General features: G+C 43.2%; 4 protein-coding genes across 6 annotated transcripts; 1 reads left to right on the top strand and 3 right to left on the bottom strand.

Moving 5' to 3' along the window:
- The first annotated feature begins 2,700 nt into the window (after window positions 1–2,700).
- LOC135632394 (protein REDUCED WALL ACETYLATION 4-like) lies at window positions 2,701–8,139 on the top strand. The gene is made up of 16 exons (XM_065140935.1): window positions 2,701–2,950; window positions 3,180–3,271; window positions 3,739–3,867; window positions 3,952–4,008; window positions 4,092–4,164; window positions 4,957–5,115; window positions 5,914–6,063; window positions 6,155–6,410; window positions 6,504–6,622; window positions 6,828–6,914; window positions 7,016–7,104; window positions 7,193–7,255; window positions 7,355–7,411; window positions 7,487–7,583; window positions 7,668–7,826; window positions 7,911–8,139. Exons 1-16 carry the CDS (start codon window positions 2,918–2,920, stop codon window positions 7,923–7,925), a joined length of 1,635 nt encoding a protein of 544 aa, XP_064997007.1. The 5' UTR covers window positions 2,701–2,917; the 3' UTR covers window positions 7,926–8,139.
- Window positions 8,140–8,432: 293 nt separating this feature from the next.
- Window positions 8,433–12,878, bottom strand: LOC135632393 (probable pre-mRNA-splicing factor ATP-dependent RNA helicase DEAH2). 2 transcript variants are annotated; one of them, XM_065140934.1, is made up of 7 exons: window positions 12,515–12,871; window positions 11,765–11,952; window positions 10,567–11,654; window positions 10,061–10,186; window positions 9,739–9,980; window positions 9,521–9,639; window positions 8,433–8,830 (listed from the first exon to the last, which is right to left on the bottom strand). In XM_065140934.1, exons 1-7 carry the CDS (start codon window positions 12,848–12,850, stop codon window positions 8,797–8,799), a joined length of 2,133 nt encoding a protein of 710 aa, XP_064997006.1. In that variant the 5' UTR covers window positions 12,851–12,871; the 3' UTR covers window positions 8,433–8,796. The 2 variants fall into 2 exon arrangements, 1 of the variants encoding a protein (XP_064997006.1); XR_010494692.1 differs by having other exon boundaries at window positions 8,800–8,830; window positions 9,747–9,980; window positions 12,515–12,878.
- Window positions 12,879–13,292: 414 nt separating this feature from the next.
- LOC103978929 (uncharacterized) lies at window positions 13,293–15,399 on the bottom strand. Of its 2 annotated transcripts, none has more exons than XM_065140939.1 (3): window positions 15,099–15,399; window positions 14,581–15,023; window positions 13,293–13,846 (listed from the first exon to the last, which is right to left on the bottom strand). In XM_065140939.1, exons 2-3 carry the CDS (start codon window positions 15,004–15,006, stop codon window positions 13,580–13,582), a joined length of 693 nt encoding a protein of 230 aa, XP_064997011.1. In that variant the 5' UTR covers window positions 15,007–15,023; window positions 15,099–15,399; the 3' UTR covers window positions 13,293–13,579. The 2 variants fall into 2 exon arrangements, with proteins under 2 accessions (XP_064997011.1, XP_009393171.2); XM_009394896.3 differs by having other exon boundaries at window positions 15,155–15,399.
- Window positions 15,400–15,939: 540 nt separating this feature from the next.
- Window positions 15,940–17,995, bottom strand: LOC103978930 (probable glycerol-3-phosphate acyltransferase 3). Its single transcript, XM_065140936.1, has 2 exons — window positions 17,166–17,995; window positions 15,940–16,919 (listed from the first exon to the last, which is right to left on the bottom strand). Exons 1-2 carry the CDS (start codon window positions 17,835–17,837, stop codon window positions 16,029–16,031), a joined length of 1,563 nt encoding a protein of 520 aa, XP_064997008.1. The 5' UTR covers window positions 17,838–17,995; the 3' UTR covers window positions 15,940–16,028.
- Between the last annotated feature and the right edge of the window lie 2,815 nt (window positions 17,996–20,810).

Here is a 20,810-nt window from a genome sequence, read left to right as displayed (position 1 = left end):
CTTTATTTTTCTCCCTTTATTATCTTAATAAAAAATAAAATTATGATGATAAAAGAATAATGAGAGTATGTCTAATGAGTTATTTTATTAGTATATGATTAATCAAAAAATTTAGTAGTCACTAGCATGAAAGAATCTCCTGATATTTGTTATTTGTCGATCGTATTATATTAGTTGATGAGAGATTAAGCGAAAATAATTATAAACTTGAAGTATATGGAAACTAAAGGTTTTAGATTAAGTAGGACAAAGACTCAATATATAAAATATAATCTTAATTATTCTAACAACTTTAGATAATTTATATTAATTATTTAACAAGTTGAAGAGATCGATGAATATATTATTAATAGAGTATAAACATGATAGTCAAAATCATCGGATACCTTTGAGATTAAAAAAAAAATTATAAGACTATTGCGAGACAAACGATACTCTAAGTGTCGGGCAATTAAGAAAAAAATATATTAACAAAAATTGTGTTGTTAAAATGGATGTATGGAGTTATAATGAAAGATGAAAGAAGAAATAAATTTATTCGTGAATAACCAAATATCGCTTCGATAGATGATAAGATGAAAAAATCTAGTTTAAAATTTTTGGATGTGATAGTAAAAAACGATGAAATAATTAATATTAATGGCATGATGAGACCTTCGAATGCGACAGGTGAAATAATTAATGTCAGTGATATGAAGAGAGATAAATGAAGATATAAAAAGACCTTAATAGAAAATATAAATAAAGATTTAAGTACTTTGAGTTTAACTAAATATATAACTTTTTACGTATATGTCTGAATAATCCAAAAGAGCTAACCGTAAATTATTGGGACTTATTATTATTGTTGTATCGTAAAAAGTATAGATCATGTGTCTCACTTAATAAATGACTTTTGTGTATCTAAATTTGTATTTAGAGAATCTTTACATGTGGTAGAAGGGATTAAAAAGGGGATTTAGAATAGTTTGGTACACTTAACAAGTTTAATAAGCCTTTGAACTGTGTTAATTCTGGCATGCTTATCTTAAACACATCTGAATCAAACAATTCCGATAATTGTGTTAGGAAATGATAACTCTAAATTATAAACACGAAAGAATAATGAAATTCTAATAAAGTTTATAACAGAGTGATTTACCCAAACTTCAATAAGCAATTGAGGGTTCGAAGTCTCATCTTACGTTTTCTACCTTTAAAATGTTGGTGTGATGATGATGATAATATGTCAAATCATCATAAGATCGCTGGAATCAAATCTCGTTCAATCTGCCAGCCAAAACAACACGATGAATGCTTGACGTTATCATCTCGCTAGAGTTGCGTAAACGTAACTTCATCTGCCCTAAATGCAAGCGTGTAGATCGTTTGGGCATGGTGGCCAGCCACGGGCCAACTCTCCGTCTCCCGCGCGAGTTACACGCATGAACAGAAAGCTAGTGGATGCTGCGGAATCCCGTGCGTCCTCGACCTTCCCTGTAGCTCCAGGGAATGGCGAGCGATCCATGCAGCCAGCTTCCCTTCACTGCAAGTTTACTTCCGCCCGCCAGTGGAACCCTCGAAGTCTGTTTCCCTTAAAATACACCCCCCCCCCCCCCGTAATAGGAGCTGAATGCACTCGCATGACAGGACGATCTCTACTTGCATGCACAAGACGATATCGGGCACGGTGCATCGTCTGCCAGACGCAAGAGAGCTGGCCTTTCAAGTTCCAGTATCGCAAACAAAAGGCTGGCCACGAGGCAGACAGAAGTCCTGTGACTCTGTGTGGTCTCTCGGATACACCGACGCGTCCCCCACCTTATAGTAAATGGCAGCGTTGTTGCATGGTGCTCATGAGAATATAGAAAGGGTCGAGATATATATGCTACAGTTGTCAGGTCAAGATATTATATACACGCACGCGGAACTTGCAGCTTCTGCATGGCTTATCACCACATGTACATACGTGGAGTCGAAGCTAGTAGCCTCACTCTCTTACACTCGTAGATGGAATGACAGTGAACACGCAAGAACTATGCCATGGAAATCAATGGCACATAAAGCTCAGGGAACCAACGAGAGAGTCCAGTCCACGAAAGCATTGCTTCTCGTGCACCTCGTGAATTGGATCCTCTCTCTCTCCTCTCGACTGCTACACCTTTCAACTGCTACACCTTCAAATAATGAACACAAAAAGGTTGCACGAGAAAAAGGAAGCCTATCACTTCCAAGCATCCCAAGAGCTGGTAGAAGACCTCACGGAAGCATCCAACGCGATGGAGAGTTCTTGTGCATGAAAGAAACTGTCATGACGACGCATCGGGCACTGCTCGGTTCGTCGAGATCAACCGCACCTATCAGTTTCATGGTTTGATCATCGGTGAAACGTGATGAGACCTCTGGTCAAGTCCATCGATGCCGGGACCGACAATAATACAACACCATAAGTGCGATGACGATCGGCTCTCCAGAGGAGAGAGAGAGTGATGTGTTGCTGCAGCGACCCAAGCGGTCATAATAGATGGCAAATAATTGGCGGCACAGCTGACAAAGATCACAACCGTGTTGTGTGGCTACTAGCCGATCTCCACGTCAGGTGAGATGACCGACCTTGGCCGCTTGTCTTATGCGTCGGTTCCGGATAACGTAAGTTGTTCTCTCGTCATTCCCGCCGTGCTATTACGGAGCTGCCCCCCTTCTGCTCGACTTCAAAGAGGGCAACGGGAGTTCCGATGAAAGTTTACTGAGTTTTCTTGTGACGTCGGGTTGGTAGGGTTCTTGCTATAAATAGTCGCGGGATTGGAGTTCGATCTCGGGGCAGCGAGGCGATATTTTTCCGGGGTTGGGTTTGGTGGATCGTGGACCTCGAAATGGCGCGCCTTTGAACCCCTTCGATTCGTGGGATTTCTGATTCTGGACTTCCGGAGGATCTTGAATGGAGATCGTAGGTCCCGTTACGCCCGGCCAGGTGCGTGGAATCATGCCAATTTCGGGAGTTCTCGAAGAAATTTGCAAATTTTGTGTTGCCTCTTTAGCGTAGTCGAGGCAAAAGTTCTGCCTTTTGTGGATGCTTTTGCTTCCTTCTCTGTTCTGTGAAGTTCTGATTTAGTCTGCGAGAGTGAGAGATCAGCGGGGATGGGTTGGATTTTGCCTGCTTTAGCCATCGATTCATGCGAATTGGCATGCCCTTGTTGCAGGTGGCGGTGCTTCTTGGGTTCGTCCCGATTCTTTTGTGGTGGGTGTATGCTGAGCTGCTAGAGTTATGGAAGAACTCTCGGTTTTTCGGGATGTAAGTTTGATAAACTTTGGATCATCATTACTGTTACTATTTTTTTTCTTCCTTTTTTGGATTTTCCTGCTTTCTTTCTGCTAGCCATTGCACTGTGAGTTGTTTTTGCTTCTTATCGTTTATACTGCTGGGAGAACTTCATTGCTCGAATTTGATTGAAATGTCATACTTTTTGCAAAGAGAAGCATCTTCACGGTCAGATAAACAAAGCACAATTCTACCTTTACTTGCAGGAATACTTGGTCCAAAAATAAGCATGATCCTAAACGACACTTATCAAGTGTTGAACATCTGAATCAGAACTTTGAATGCATCATGTTATGCATGATGGTTAGGAGTTATGCTAACTTGTTCTAGGGTTATCACTTGCAATAAACAGAGAATTCTGATGATGTCCATGTTCGATATTTCAACTCGTTCTAGTCTGATTTCCTTCAAATATTGAGAGTTTGCTTTCTTTGTGGTAGGCATTCTGATGATGATTCTATTGCTTTGGACATCGGATCGCTTGGGGAAGAAGCTAAAACTCAATTACTAGCTGGAGGTTTTTCGGTAGGATCTTCAGTAGCTCACAAGCAAAGACCAGGGCTTGTCAGGTTATTTGTGCACAGTGTAGCTGTATACTCAATGTTCTGTCACTGTAATTCCTAAGTGCCATTTTCTTTTTTGTCACTGCTCAGGTTTTTCATGATGGACAAGGATTTTCTATTAGAGAACCGCTTGACTTTAAGAGCCATGTAAGTGAAGGCGCTATTTGCTTTTATTTCGTAATAGTTTCTTAGTGGCAAGATTGTTGAAAAGTTGGGCTGATGTTCTTCAGATCAGAATTTGGAGTCGTGTTGGCCTATTTCTACACATGTGACAGAACAGATCTTTTTGGAGAGTCATCAAAGGTGCTATTTCTTCCCTATTTACAAGAGGCTGCATGCTGCAACCAATAAAATTTAGGATTGCTAACTTGCAAGATTCAAGAATCATGATTCGCTAATCAGATCTCATAGATGTGCAAAGGGATATACTCATTAATATGAAAATCATAAATTTCTCTAATCTGACAAAGGTATCTAAACCACTACTGTCAGTAATTACTTTAATCAAATTTCTTGCTTCAAATTACTGATATACTGAGACTTCTAATCGAGTCCTAGTCCACCCTTAGGTCATCAGTACTTGGTTTTACTTAGAGCTCTCTCTGAAGAAGCAATAAGAAGGCCGACAACACTAATCGCGAAGGCTTCTAAACCTGATTTATAATGCATCACATATTGTTCTTCAGAGGAAATCGTACCATGGAAGACTGTTACAATAAATGGCATAAGCCTCAATGTCTACCTTCATAGTTTCAGGAAGAAGGCTAAACTTTTGCAGGGTGAAGTTATCATTAAATGAATATTCTGAGATTGATTTTCCATGGTAATATCTAACTTTCGATCCTCCTTAAGAGCTATAACCCCTATTAAATGTATGTATTCTTCACTGTTTCCAATGAAAAGCATGGATGACAAACATTTAATACAATTAAGGAAGTCACCCCTCTTATTCCGATACAGATGTGTGGCATCCTGGAGTAGCAGTGTTACATAATCTTTGTAATGTCCGTCAGCTCATCGCTTCAAGCTGCATCTTCTGAATTCTAACCTTTCCATGGCTGCACAGTGTATAAACTGTCTTTTGTCATTTTGCAGAGCTACAACAGGGATATTTTCTTTTTTCTGTATTTTCTTCTCATCATTGTCGCAGCGATGACATCATTCAAAATCCACCATGATACCTCACCATCGTCATCCAAGTCAGTACTATACCTGAATAGGCACCAGACCGAGGAATGGAAGGGGTGGATGCAGGTAAGAGAACCAGAACAGTGAAGTGCTTCTTTGTGGCAAATTTTATGTTTATTTTGCTTTCGTACCCATATGGTTTGTCAACACTATGTTGCTCTTTTATTCTGAGCAAAATTTGAACATTATGATTCTCTGAATTTTATTCGTTTCTATTTGCTGTACCAAACATGTGTTTAGTTGTCCAAACCAGATCCAAATTACACATGCTGATAATATTCTTTCTTGCTTTTCCTTTTTACACTTGTTTGATCTTCAAATGGATAAATGTTTGTGTGAAATACAAAAACAACTTTATGCATTTTGAACATGGATGTTCTAAAGGACACAGGAAACAATGATCAGGCTAGCACCTGATCTTTTTCCTGTTCGAACTAATTTCATCTGTCCCAGAATTAATCACATGTGATACACCTGGATGTTATGATATCCAGTAATCTTCTCAGATGCTGGCAAATAAGCACTTCCAAAAGACTGAAAAATCCAATTCCATATATGAGAATGTTCGTTCCTTAAATGGTTTTTGAGATTTCTGAAGTCTCAAACATTATTTCTGTTATTAAGATGACACTTTGTTTCCCATATAGTCCTCAAATCTTTATGTTCTACAATGATATACTGTTTTAAACCTCTGTTTTCTATTAGGGCTTATGTTTTTTTTTTGGTTGTTTTCTCTTGGGGCCATGGTTTCTAATTCAGTTCTTTACTCATATATGACACTGGAGAACTTCTGCTCTGTACCACAGTTTTTAAAAACTCCAAGTATCAATTGTTTCATAACTTGATGCTCTCTTTTCTATTCAGGTGCTCTTTGTGATGTATCATTACTTTGCGGCCAAAGAAATTTATAATGCAATTCGTGTCTTCATTGCTGGTTATGTGTGGATGACTGGATTTGGTAACTTCTCTTATTACTATGTCCGTAAAGATTTCAGCTTCTCACGGTTTTGTCAGGTGATGATCACACACAAGTCATTCTTCTTTTCTTGGCAACTTTACTAGCAATTCTGAAATGGAAGCTGATAACTTCTGTCATGTTGAACAGATGATGTGGCGGCTGAATTTTTTTGTGGCATTTTGTTGTATTCTCCTCGATAACCATTATATGCTGTATTACATCTGCCCGATGCACACATTTTTCACCCTGATGGTCTACTGTTCGCTTGGAATTTTTAACAAACACAACAATAAGGGATCAGTTATTGCTGTCAAAATTGCTGCCTGTTTTGTGGTGATTGCTGTGATATGGGAGGTACCACATGTCTATGATATTGTTTGGAGCCCTTTTGCTTTCCTCTTAGGTGGGTGTCCATGAAACTGCCCTTTATTTTCTTAGCCTACTTGCACTCGCTTCCGAGCTGAGATGAATATGTAACTGAACCCTTCAAATGCAGCTTACAATGATCCAGACGCGACAAAGAAGTTCCAACCTATGCACGAATGGCATTTCCGTGCTGGTCTTGATCGCTATATATGGATATTAGGAATGATATATGCCTACTATCATCCAACAGTAAGATCTTTACTAATGTGTCAGTGCATATGCACTGCTGGTCTTTATTTTTACCTCTCATCCTTAATAGTGTTTGGCATCTCCTTTGTGTCATCTTTTAGGGCTCCACATGACAAATTAATTATTTTGAAGCTTGGGTTGTATTAGCACGCTGCTTCATATAGGTGTGACAAGGTTGTGACCGTGTCTTGGTCTTTTGATACAGGTCGAGAGATGGATGGAAAAACTAGAAGCAACTGAAGCAAAGTTGAGGATATTTATCAAAACTTCCATTACCGCAATCTGCCTACTGGTACTTATAAATCCAGCACTCATTTCTTTTCCAACTTCGTTTGGTATCTGTTCATAGAGAAACTTCTTTTTCGCATTTAATTTATGTGCTGCTAATTGCAGGCTGGCTATATGTGGTATGAATACATATACAAGCTTGAAAAGTACACTTACAACAGATACCATCCCTATACATCATGGATACCAATAACGTATGCCTTTTCCGTATCCCATTTTGATTTCTCCCATTGAACTAATGTTGATTGATACATCTTGTTTTATTTGGTCATCATAAATCAGTGTGTATATCTGCTTGAGGAACATCACTCAGGAATTTCGAAGCTATAGTCTCACCCTATTTGGGTAAGCAGTTTTTGATCACTGCAAATGAAGCTTCTTTGCGAACATTGCAGTTCTTAGATTTAACAAGCTCGGTAAACCAAATGTTTTGTGACAAATCAGGTGGCTCGGGAAGATAACACTGGAGACCTACATATCTCAGTTTCATATATGGCTAAGGTATGGTATGCACACCGAGCGTTTTTTGAGTTAGAAAAGGTTGCCTAATGTTCTTTGTGCATGTGACACAAGCAGATCAGGGAAGCCTGATGCACAGCCTCGACGACTGCTGTCTCTTGTACCCGACTACCCTATGCTGAATTTTATGCTCAACACCATCATATATGTCGCTGTACGTAACGTCGATGATCATCGAATAAGAGATTGCCGCATGGCATGAAATCAAAATGAAGTATCCGGTTCTCTTGAGCTGCAGGTTGCACATCGAGTGTTCAATCTGACGAACCAACTGAAGGTGGTGTTCATACCGACCAGGGATAACAAGCGACTGCTGTATAACGTGATTACAGGAGCCATCGTCTCGATCACCCTCTACGCTTTGTCGCTGGTGTTGCTCAGTCTCACGAAGAAGCTGGTACGCATGCTCTAAATGCTTATGTTGTAACTCAACTGTATCTCAAGATCTTACACTGTATTTTATCTCCTTTGTCTCTTACAGCACACCGAGGCATGAGAAGTCCGATCAACAAACAAACATGCCATATTTGTATGCGATGCTCATTGGTGTCTACTAGTAGGCATAAGTTTGACCACAGATTGAGGCGTCTGAGGCTAATTTTGACCTTGATGCCTCAAAGGTCAGCAAGTCTTCATTCTTGAGTTGTTTGCTGTGCAATAAGTTGATGTAAATATGCAATTTATGTGAACTCTGTTGTTTCCTTTGCCAATAGCATAGCATCAGAAATTGAGCAAGAAACAATCTTATGCTGCTGCATCAGAACAATCATTTTAGCTGTTCAAATGAACATTCATGGAAGACACGTTGCAATTACAAGCATTCATTACATTCCAAGAACACAGAATCCCTCACTATGCACAATAGTAGGATAACTCTGATATCATTTGTATATCAGATAATCGATCTGTTCACTTATTGAGTCAAAACCATTAGCCCGAGATGCTTAAATCCAAATTGAGACATATAGATCGGTGAAATCAAAGTCAGCATGCAAGACAGCAGTCAAGGAAGAAAAGATTGCTGCGATAACTGGCTCTGTCTGCAACATAAGCTCTCTCTAACCAAATGATTCTTCTAGGTTTACAAGTGAGTCATCCATGGTTGCCAACCACAACAGAGAACAAAGCCCTCACACACTCGATCCCGTATAAAGGACACTCCAATCATACCTAAATACCACATACTTGATTCAGCTGAAACATGTGCCGATACCAACTGATCACATAAGAGGGCGATCGGAAAACAAAGCCCTGTAAACTTCCAATCTCATAGACTTCTCTTAGCTGCATTAAATTGTAATGATGAACAACTGGGAGGCATATGGATCAGTAACTCTGGGAAGGAAGGCGGTTGCATCAGATGGTAGTTAAGCAGCAGCAAAAGGAGCAATTTCGACCAACCTAAAATAGCATTGCAATGCCATTAACAGTTGGCTTCAGCAAATGGTAACCAGAACACATAGATCATCAAGAAATTTAAACTTTTAGCTGTGTTACAAACCAAAATGCTGGCTTTCGACAAAATCAGTTGTATGCAGTCACAAAAGAAATGAAAATTCACAAAGCCAGGAATTCAGACACTATCATTTTCCATTTCAGTCACATACCTTAAGTACAATGAATAGCATCATATGATAACCTGAGCGAAATAAAATTCATGGAATAGCATGTGGATTAAGCTAATTACTTAGTAGGTAGTTAAATTCTGGAGTCAAGTGTCATGCATTTAAAGGTAACTGAGAATGAAGGATTTGAGTACAATGGCGATGCATCTTTAGATGAAGGGAGGTTTAGAAACCTGAGCATTTAGTCCGGGAGAATTTTTCTTAGAGAAGCTGAAAACAGGTCATAGCAATTTTTTTTTCTTTTGTTAGTGTTTCATGTAAATTTTTTGACTAACAGGTATGTGCTATAACCTACCTCACAAAAGTGAGGGATATGAGAATGAAGATGTTTATTTTCCTAATGATATTAGAATCATAAAACATCATCCAATGATGAAGTAGGAAATAATTAACATTTTGATGGAAGTATGCAAATTCCTTATCAAACTTTACCAAAAGGTAACTGCTTTTGGTAAGAATATCTCACCAATCCAGAGGCACATCCGTGAGAACGCGAATGAAATTTCTGCTTGCTAAGATAAAGTCATTATAAATAACAAGTGCTGGTCTTGATGCCAGACTACTTGAAGGATGGACGTCAACTACCTGTACAACATATAAAATGAAAACTCCAGCCATATTTGATATAAACAGTGATGCATAGGACAGAAAAGCCAAGTCAAATGATGTACATAAGAATCATACATGGTGACCTTTTGCTGTCGAGTAGTTGCCTGAATGGTCAAGATGTGCAACCTGCATAAAATATCCTGCCAGCAGGCCCTTCCTAACATTGTCGTAGTCATCGGAGCTGCTAAAATCAGTGGAGCACAGAGTAAGATCAAGTTTATGCATGATTGAGACAAGATGTCCCCTAACATTGTCAGCAGATCTGAGCACAGTCTGATTTATAAAGTTCCTTTTGCACCACCAAGTCGAATCTCCATCTGTAACATTATGCTCTATAGGTTACTAGAGGTGAACATTGTGATCTATGTGTAAATATAGATGAAAAGTTATAACTTACTGCTTAGCTTGTATGCACGGTAGACATTCAGAAGACTAAGGTGATCACCATGGACGTGGTTGAAAGTGGCCTTAGCTTCATCAGCAGCTTCCAGGTTTTCCATAGGCCGTAAGAAACAATTTGGTACTGTTAAAGAACATTCTGAATCAGAGAAATTTACAGGCAACTTGATGCATGGAACTGAAAACAGTAAGGTGTTGAGAAGTTCCAAAGTATGGTATTGAGTCAACTTCAACTTGAAAGTTTCCAATTATGTTTGCTCTCCTAGGTTTAACCACTTGGTGTGGTGGCCCTTCTTCCCGCCATTATTCTCCCACCATAACAAATCAGCAAGAATTCGATCACAGTTGAAGGCATCATAAATATCAAAGGAAAACTCTAAAATGGAAGTTAAGAGTGTCTAAAATCTGAGGAAAAAGAAATATGTTTGGTTTATATATAGGCAATCAAAAGGCAAAAACCTGAGGAATGCAAGTGAGAAAGCTTGCATGCGTAGTTTTATGCACCTGACAACATAGCAGCAATTGAAAGGATCTCATTCGAGCAGCAAAATTTCGGGCTATCAACTATGGTCTTCGACATCTGAGGATCCAGAGGAAACTCGCTCATGAGCTCTCCCAAATGGGTCAGACTCCCCTCATCATCCAAAGCACCTAAGCATTTCAAGGTCTCAACAGCCCGCATGACTGTTTCGGCAGGAGGAGGATCCATCAAATCAAGATGAAGCAAATTATCAAACCCAAGTTTTCTAAACTGAAGAACAGTGCCTGCAAGGTTTGCTCTGAGAATCTCAGGGGAATCTTGTGGCTGAACTCTGTTAAAGAAATCTTGGGAATAAAGTCTAAAGCATTTTCCCGGGGCTGACCTTCTTGCACATCCTGACCTCCGTTGTGCACTCGCTCTTGATATTGGCAAAACCAGCAATGACTCAACTTGGAGATCTGCATTGTAAACCTTTTGTTTGGTGTACCCACAATCAATAGCGTAAACAATGCCATCAATTGATAATGATGATTCTGTGATTTCAGTTGATACAATAACTCTCCGTCCAAGAGGGCCACCCTTTCTTGTTGGAGGTGGAGCGGCCTTGAAGACCTTATTCTGCATATCTACTGGCATTACGGAGTGGAGAGGAACAACTTTGACAGGTCCAATTTGATCTCCCAAGTCCAAAATCAGTTTTCCAAGTCTCCAACAGCATCTCTCTATCTCCTCCAACCCAGTAAGAAACACAATTATGTCACCAGATGATTCAGATACAAGTATATGGATAACCTTCTCTACAGCTGCCTCCACGAGGTCCCTCACCGGTTCCTTTACATAAGTGATTTGTACAGGATGAAGTGTGGGCAGTGGTTGCACAATTTGTGCATCCTTGAAATAATCTTGAAACTTCTTCGCCTCAAATTGAGTACTCATGACTACAAGTTTAAGGTCACAACGAGCTTTCGTTTTGAACATGTTTTTGAAGTAAGCAAGAAGAATATCAGTTGCTAGAGTCCTCAAGTGAACCTCATCAAGAATTATCACCATGTAGCTTTCTAGGAACTGATCAGACATTGCCTCCCTTAGGAGCAGACCATCTGTCAAGTACCTACCAAATATTACATCTTGAAACATAAAGAAGGGACCATGTAGCATGAACAGAGAAAAAAACAGCTATGAACCGATGCATGGCTTGTGTTGCCACTAACAAGGACTTACTTCAAAATGGTCTTCGGGCCAGTGCAGTCTTCAAAAAGCACAGAGTAACCCACTTCCTCCCCCAACTTCACATCCATCTCTTGAGCAACTCTGCGGGACAGTGCCGTGGCTACCAAACGACGAGGTTGGGTGCAGGCAATCTGCTTCCCTTCACTTGCGTAGCCTGCCTCAATGACGAATTGAGGAATCTGTCCTAGCAACAAGAAAGAGTAGATATCACCAAAAACAAAATTAGCAATAGTTTCATAAATCTCTACCGTGATCATATCACTTATCCAAGCTAATGATACCAAACCATCAACCCAAGTTCCAGACTACAATTTCCTTCTTCCTAATCTTATATCAAATCATGAGCTTGACGACATGGGTCAGTGTCAAAGATAACGAATTTCAATTCCAGGTTCAAATCAACTTCACATCAAGTCGGTGTTCCACCGAAAGTTATAATGGCTCCAAACTTTTTGGACGTTGCATAAACGCAAGATGAGATTTTTTATTGCTAATTCATACTCAAAATCACCTTCCTTCCACGCTTGGGTGGGTTGGTCTCATCAAATTCAATATTTTCCATATTCTTTTACCAATTGTTTCAACTCATATCACAAAATTCGCAGACAAATGGATTCTAGAGCAGCCAGAATCCAATATATAGTAATCAAACACTGGTAAGAGCCCGAAAACATAACCAAAATGTAATGATGATAGACGATGGAAACAGAAAGAGAGCAGTGGTGGTCAGCGGGGAATGACCTGGGTGGACTTGCCGGACCCGGGTGGCGCCGCGACAACGACGACCCGACGCTTCGCGAGGACGTCGAGGAACTTACTCCGCTGACCCCACACGGGAAGCTTCTTCCGCCGCTCGAGCAGCTTGTGGTACCGCCGCGAGAACGGCGATCCCGTCACGGGATTCGCCGCGACCGCCTCCCCCTTCTTCTTCTCCATCGCCACCTCCACGATCCAGAACTCCGACGGTCGGTCGCGTAAGAGGAGGACGATGCGAAGCCAGAGGCAGAAGGAAGACGAGAAGACCCCGATGAGTCCCAAAAGAACCTCGAGCGAGTACCGATGAAGGAACGGCTCCATCAATTATTCCCCACGTGATTGGGTCACCGAATACTTTGAGTTTCGAACCAGCCTGACGTGCGCTCACCTAAGCCGTCCGATGGCAAATAAAGCAGAGGGACCTTATTTGTTCTTTCCCCATTGTTAAGGCGGCTCGTGCTTTACGATCCGCGCGAGGCTGATGTGTGTTGCAGATCGTGTGACGATCGGAGCGGCTCCCTCCATTATTTCCTCCGTGATCGAATGTGCCACACGCTATGATGTCCGAGCAATGTAGACCGTCCGATGATGCCCACGCTTTATTCCTTTCGCTTAGGAAAAGGGTGCCCGAGTGTTGCGGCAGCGCGGCGCTTTGCGATTCGTGCGAGGCTGATGCGCGCTGCAGACCGTCTGATGATGGGCATTCTTTGGGTACCATCGCAGGTGTAATAAATATACTTAGCCAGCAAGGAATGTAATGGCATGAACATTAAACACCTTACACTTCATAGTGATGTATCAAACCAAATTCCAAGAAACCATCTGATTACACTACAGATCCAAAGAAACCATGCATGGGAGATGTGGTTTTTGTGGAGGAACAGTCACCCATTACCTTCACATTAAAGTTCCTTACAAGTCCTAATGCAATTTTCAAACACAGCAACCGGATTCATCGTGGCTTAGATCTTATCCCCAACCTGGCCATCTCAGTCTCCGGTCCATTAACAAGCAACAGTCGAACTGGGGAGGCAAGATGATCACCAGGCACTATCGCTTAGGTGGCCTCTCATCATCGTCATCGCCGTCGTCGTCGTCGTCGTCGTCGTCGTCGTCGTCATCCGAATCATCTTTAGCTGTTCTCTTCCGCTTCGACGACATCTCGTCCCTCGTCGAATGGCCCCCGCCATTACCCCGAGTGCCATCTGCGTCTCCGATGTCGTCGTCGGTTTCTTCGCCAGCTTCGAAGTCGCTTGCATCTTCTTGGCCCTCTGCACGAACTACTGGTTGTGCAAGGTATTCGGTTCCTAGTTCTTCCTGCGGACCAAAACAGACGGTACCAAAGAACCAAGGCAAGAAAGTTAGATATAATTCACATATTTCTCATGGAGCTCTTATTTACTGGAAACAAATAGTAATTCTCAATGCAAACAAGAACATGAAAGTCCCAAACTTTGATGGAAGATGAATGCTACGACCAACCAGTTCATGTCTAGTTTGCATATATCAGAACTGGATGAAAGATTAAGAGCATACATCAAATTGGACTTGCAACGATTACAGCTTCAAGCAGCAGAAAAAATGGAAAGGTGAAGAGATAAAGACAGAGAAACTCCAGATTTCATTGTGCTACTAATTAACGTGACAATATTACTGCTGTTCGAGATCAACTGCAAAAAGAAGAAAAAAGGAATCAAACATGTTATGAAACAGTGTTGTTCCCTTCCACAGAGCAGACCATTTCAACTACTGACCTGAAGACCAAATCAAACACCGACTTTGAGCAAGAAGAGGCATCGATATGTAGGGAAATAGATCGACAATATCAATATGATCGATTGAAGAAATTGAGAGCAGTTTCAACTTGCAGTATTCCAGATTCAAAATTAAGATTTGAGGAGAACAAAATCCAGATCTACAAGAATTGAAGAAAAAATTGCAGAAAAATAAAGAGTAATTACCGATCACAGTAACCAGATGATCAGATCTACGAGGTTGGTTAATCAAGCAGACGAAGTTTAGCCAGAAAGAGGATTACGGATGAGATGTACCTCTTCTTCCTCCGCATCTTCGTCGTCGTCGTCGTCATCGTCGTCGTCGTCGTCGTCGTCTCCATCACCGCCGTCCCCGCCTTCTTCTTCCTCTTCCTCAACGTCATCGTCCGCTGCCGCCTGCACTTGGCGGTGATACTCCTGCGGAGTGACCTCCTCCACGTCGTCGTCGTCGTCGTCGTTGTCTCCCTCATCATCGTCACCACCATCTTCCTCATCATCGTCATCGCCGCCATCTTCGTCGTCATCCTTCAGCTCCACGATCTCATCCGAATCCTCGTTCTCCTCCTCTTCGTCATCGTCGTCGTCGACTTCATACACCTCGGCCTTGCCGTTGACGGCTTTGATCTCCTCCTCCTTCCTCTTCTTCCCCACCTCCATCTCCCTCTTCTCCTCCTCCGCCGCCGCCGCCGCAGCTCCCTTCATGTCTCCTCCTTCCTACTCTGTTACAGAACAAAATTAATCAAAATATCGAGGAAACATACAAATCGAAATCGAAATTAGGGGAAGAAGAAAACCGTGGGACGAAGACGGAGAGAGAGAGAGAGAGAGAGAGAGGGGTTCCGGAGACAACCAGCTCCGACTCCAGCGACGATCTCGACCGTCCGAAGGACGAACTCGTCACGGATCGATGACGTGGACGCCGATCAGACCGCTGGAGCTCACGAGCTTGCGAGTTGTGCTTTCGCGCTGATGGTCACCTCCCGACCTCCCCCGCTCGTGCCGCGGCTCCTCTCCCAGGGCTGACGTCACCATCCCGAACCCCTCATTAAACCTGCAGATATTATAACATGATTTGGCGATTGCGCAAAGGACGGCGGCGGCCGCCAAGAGGAGAAGATTCCATCCGCGGCAGAGAAGATGCCGGAGCACGCCGTGTCGGGACCGGTACGCTCGCTCGCGGAGAAATCGTGTTCCACTTGGGCTGGGCTCGTGCCATCGATCGTTCGTGGGCCAAAGTAGGCCTAAGTGGGCGACTTTGAGATTCGCGCAACATCTGCGCCACGTTAAGATGTGCGGCTTAGAGAGCCTGTCGCCGTCGTTTATATTACAGTCCAAATTCCATGCAGAATAAGCACAAACATGTTGAGTGCAAAGATTCGCCCGAACTTACCGTCGGAATCTATAAGCCGGTCGTGTCCGGGAGCTGTACGCTTCGCTCGCGGAGAAATCGTGTTCCACTTGGGCTGGGCTCGTGCTATCGATCGTTCGTGGGCCAAAGTAGGCCTAAGTGGGCGCGCGCAAGATCTGATTGCATGCAGAATAAGCACAAACACGTTGCGTGCAAAGATTCGCCCGAACTTAACGTCGTAATCTATAAGCCCCCCAAAATACACCGCAACGATCCGAGAGAGAACGTAACCATAACAACCTTGTTTGTGTTGTATTGTTTGTTCTTTTCTTTTACACGAAAGAATAATCATACGACTTAAACGACTGGACACACATCACCTCCTATTGATGTCTCCCTCGACGAACCCTTCGTTGCCTGCGAGCATCAAGTACTTGTCTTTCCTGGTCAGATTGGTGCACTCAAACCCCAGAAACCTTCCGATCTGCCCTTGCAGATGGTTGGCGATCTCGTAGCTGCTGCACTCGTTCCCACCTATGGAGCCGGTGGCCACCTTGCCCATGAACTCCACCTCGTAGCGTGGGGAGGGGTTCATGAGGAAGTACAAGGGGTCGAGGTACTTGAACTTGCTGGTGCTCGTGCCGTAGAACATGGTGACCGACGTCTCCAGCGCGACGGGGACTACCTCCTGGCTCACCTCCGCGAACAGCGGGCTGAAGCGGAGCAGATACGGCTCGCGGCACGTCGTCCCTTCGGGGCACACCACGAGGTCCCCCTCCTCCAGCAGATTCTTCATCCGCCGCCTGTCCTCCTCCCTGTTCCTCGTCAGCCTGATGGTCCGGATGGGGGAGATCCACTCGTTGATGGGGCTGACGCTGTAGGTGGTGGCGGTGACGTTGCGGCGGAGGACCGCGGCGATGCAGAGGGGGTCAAGGAGGGTGCGGTGGTTGCTGATGTAGAGCTGCCTGCTGCCGTGGGAACCGACGTCCGCCTTGGGGTGCGCCGTTGAGGAGGTGACGTGCCGGTTGCGCATGCCCAGGGTGGCGAGCAGAGGGATGGAGAGGGCGTAGGGGAGGCAGATGAAGACGAGGGCCCGGGCGACGGCGAGGGGGAAGCCGAGGGGAAGCCACAGGAACATGAAGAGGGTGGACATGGGGGTCGGCCTGAACGCTATTCTGCCGTCATGGAAGACCAGGGGCTTAGGATAGCTCGATCTCGGTAGCTGCTGCCACATTCTCTTCTCAACCTCACTCACCAAGTAGACTTCCTGAAAGCAACAGAAGGGCGACCCAAATCAGCATGCACGTACGCATGGCTGGTTCTTACCATATACACAGACACAAGTATCTATCGAACACCATGGGCCGTTTGATGTCGATCGGACGTACCAGCCAGAGCACAAACGTTCGAATCCAGTGTGTGATGTTTCTTCAAAGGAAACCAGACAAATAAAGCTCGAGGCGGTGAAAGCGCAGAATTTTTCATGGTTCTCATGGGTGGAGACGTGACTGACCTTGCAGCAAGTAAAGAGCTGCTGGTGAAGATAACTGGAGTAGCCTCCGAATCCGACGATTCCGTCTTCCGTCACCCTCCCACCCGAAAGCAACTCCTCCAAAGCCAAGCCAGCCTTCACCTCGCTCTCCTCCATCAACCCAGTGTAGTAGCCACCAAACACCTTCAGCTCCCTCCCCAGCACCACCTCGACGTTCAAGTACTCCTTAAGGAAGCCTTCCACCATAGCGGTGGGCATGGAACTGACGCACACCCTCCTCCCTCCTCTCCTCAACACCTCGAAGCCTTCCAGCCCCACGTCTTCCAGGAAGAACTTGGGGAGCACGGCTCGCCCCATCCTGAAGCTCTCCTTCCTCACACCGAGGAAGCAAACAAAGACCATGAGCCTCAGGGCCAGTTCACGGCTCAGGCAAGAGATGAGGGGGTAGAGAGACAAGAGAAGTAGGCCTCTCAAGAACCCTCCCGCCTCCAGTGCCACCAGCATCAAGTATGGGAAGGTGGAGGAATTCCTGAGAAGCGCTCCCTCCACGTCACATACTATGGTCTGGGTGGAGAGCTTGTCCGGGGGAGGACACTTGTGTGTTCTTCCGTAGGTTGTATAAGAATTCCTCAGTCTCTTTAGCATGAACCTGTAGAACAGGTAAAGGGACTCGAGGAAAGCCTTCGAAATCATCCGCTCTCTCTCTCCTTCTCTCTCGCTCTGTCCTGAAAAGATATCTTTCAGTCTAGCTGACAAACACGAGAAGAAGTAAGGTTATATATAGAGAGGGATAAACAGAGAGATAGAGAGAGAGAGAGAGACGGAGATTATAAATGGGAATTGAAGGCATGACAGGACATAAAAACTCCAGAGGCTATCTTCCCAAGGCCTTTTGGAAAGAATCAGATGCACTTACAGCATAAATACACGTCGATCATTAGTGGGTGAAGCTGATGGCCCACCTTAACTCGAGAGACAGCAAAATTGACCACCCGGTGGCACTACGCACACCATACATTTGGTAGATCAACCGATGGCGCTGCGAGCATTAACGCCCCCGGCAAGCTCATTCGTGGAGCAACGCCCCAAAACAAATCCAAAGCCCTTTCAAAAGCGTTCGCAGATTAATGACGAACGGGATTGCTGGCACCCACTACAATCCGAGTTCACACACCTTATCTCCCTTCGAATTCCGTGGGTGAGGGGGGAGGGCCGAGTACCTGAGGTGGGTGGTGGCACAGTTGCAGTGCATCAACTAGATGAGAGTGCAAACAAAGCATGCCAATTCTGTGGTCTCATAAGTTTTGAGTGAAATGGAAGGACAAGGCATGCGGCGTAGTTTCGTCTGAACTGTCCTCCTGCAAGACTAACAGATGCAAGTGATCTAAGAGATTGCAGCACAGAATATTAAGTCCAAATATTTTCATGATGAACCACTGAGTTTGTATGTGACAAAGAAAGGTGAGACTTGGTCTTTTATGAATGTGACAAGGGATACCTCGTCGTTAATGCTTGATTCCGTTAGAATGCCATTGGCGGTCCTGCAAGACATGCTCAAGCAACGTAATACTTACTCTTCTTAAGAAGAAAACTTCAATCACACGGCGTTTCTAATCAGAAAAATCTTCAAACAGTTGTTTTGATCTCTGGAAAAGCCTCACTTTCCAAGAAGGTCTGCAACTTTTAAGGCTGGAGCTAATCTTTCTGTAGACCTGTAGACGAACAGAAGAAATAGATTTGGACTTGGCACCAAACATGTGATCTTCCTACTTCTTGCTTAATGTCGGGTTTCCTAGAATTTGTCCCTACAGTTTCAACTGCTAGTTATTATTGTTACAATTAACCCTTCTTTTGAGTAGATAATCATCACAATATCTTAAAACAGGCTACAACTCACGTACACAACTGTTTTGTCCTTTGTAATCTGCACACCTTATGTCTCCTCCTTGTGATCATAGCCTAGCCATTATAAACATGAAGAATTTAAATTTCTCATGCATATATCCATTCAGAATAGAAAAAACAGAATGCAGATGTATTCATGATTGATTGTAAAGAGCTATCTAAAGACATTAGCGAATTTAAAAGGACCACTGCCATTTACAAGTGCCTTGAAGGGCACCTATACAAGTTCATTCAACTTGTATACTACTAGCGGCAAGATGGAATACATAAGTCATTAACTCTCAAAACATTATTCTCTAAAAGAGGATTCGGAAGGATATATATATATATATGTGTGTGTGTGTGTGTGTGTGTGTGTGTGTGTGTGTGTGTGCGCACGCGCGCGCGCGTGCACGCGCGCATAAGAACCTAGGATCATTTATACTTGTTTCCTACTATACGACGTGTACAAGAAATGGGATAACAGGCTCCTTTGCATACGAACTAGGCAATTAATGGTTGTTGTCTCTGTTTCTAGCAGTAGATCCACCTATGCAGCTGAATCCATAAATTCCGAAGTTTTGCACTCGTTTTGAATGCCATTTCATCTTTTGATTGTACTGGTGCAGCTACTACACATGGTCTCAGAGCTGACTTCAGAAAACTACAAACATCTACCATCTTAAAATCCTTTCACGTCAATCTTTAGTTGCATATACAACACAAGGAAGAAGGTTGAAACCTTTTGCCTATTAATTAGCTGGAAAATGACACCGAAAGCGACAATATGAAGTACCTGGACACATAGAAGTCATGAAAAATCGGTCACGCCTTTAGGGAAGTCATCCTGATCACTGTTCATCAGCAGAATTTTTAAAACTTTCTACATGGCTGTCAAAATAAGATTAACAGATCTGCCTCAAGCTTTTATCCTGCAAAAGAAGTCGTTTTATTAGAACCTTTGTGAGAAGCTCATGGAAACAGGTGATCTAACATTGATGAGAACGAAGACAAGCAAAAATGATGCATAAATTAGTTCTGGTACATGATGGCAACAATGGGATGTGCAACATACAAAAATCCTTTCCCAGCTTTGCAGGTCACCTGTGCTAACAGAGACAACAGCTTGATGAATAGGGATCATCCCCAACTACTGCATTAATGGTACCAGTGATGGTACCACTTCACAAATACATGATTGTGATAGGTTCCTCTCCATCAGAAATACATGGAATGCACTAAGAATAGTACAGTTAGTTGATGAGACTGCAGCAGGTTCTAAATGTGGTGCTCAAACTTGCAGGAAGACCGTCGGTGAATAAACATGAGGGTAGACATAATTTATGAAGCCAATAATGGATTTAGTTGGGTACATGCTGCTGCTCCCACCTGCATCACAGCAGCAGTCCTCGTTACAGCAAGTCAAGGAAGCTTGACAGAGCTCATCAAAGGCTAGCTTCCGACCTGGGCAGAACACATAAAGCAACCTAGACATATAACTCGTTTTGCTGTGCTAGTATGATGTCCATATCATTAATCAATGTGGGATTTATGAGGGTACCAATCTAGAGTTTGTTGGTCAATTCTGTGATTAGACTGCTGCAGTTGCCTCCTCATATCTGAAGCTTGTATGAAACAGGTGATTATATATGAAAAAAAAATCCCATTTTATTTGGAACCACTTGCTAATAAAATATATATCAACCCCAAAGCAAAAAGTTCCTTTACAGTGGATTTACATAAAGAAACCAAGCATTTATGCTAGCTTTGTTTCTCAAACCT

Source organism: Musa acuminata, chromosome BXJ3-3, assembly GCF_036884655.1.
Source record: "Musa acuminata AAA Group cultivar baxijiao chromosome BXJ3-3, Cavendish_Baxijiao_AAA, whole genome shotgun sequence".
NCBI lineage: Eukaryota > Viridiplantae > Streptophyta > Magnoliopsida > Zingiberales > Musaceae > Musa > Musa acuminata.
This window is presented reverse-complemented; position numbering and strand designations above follow the sequence as displayed.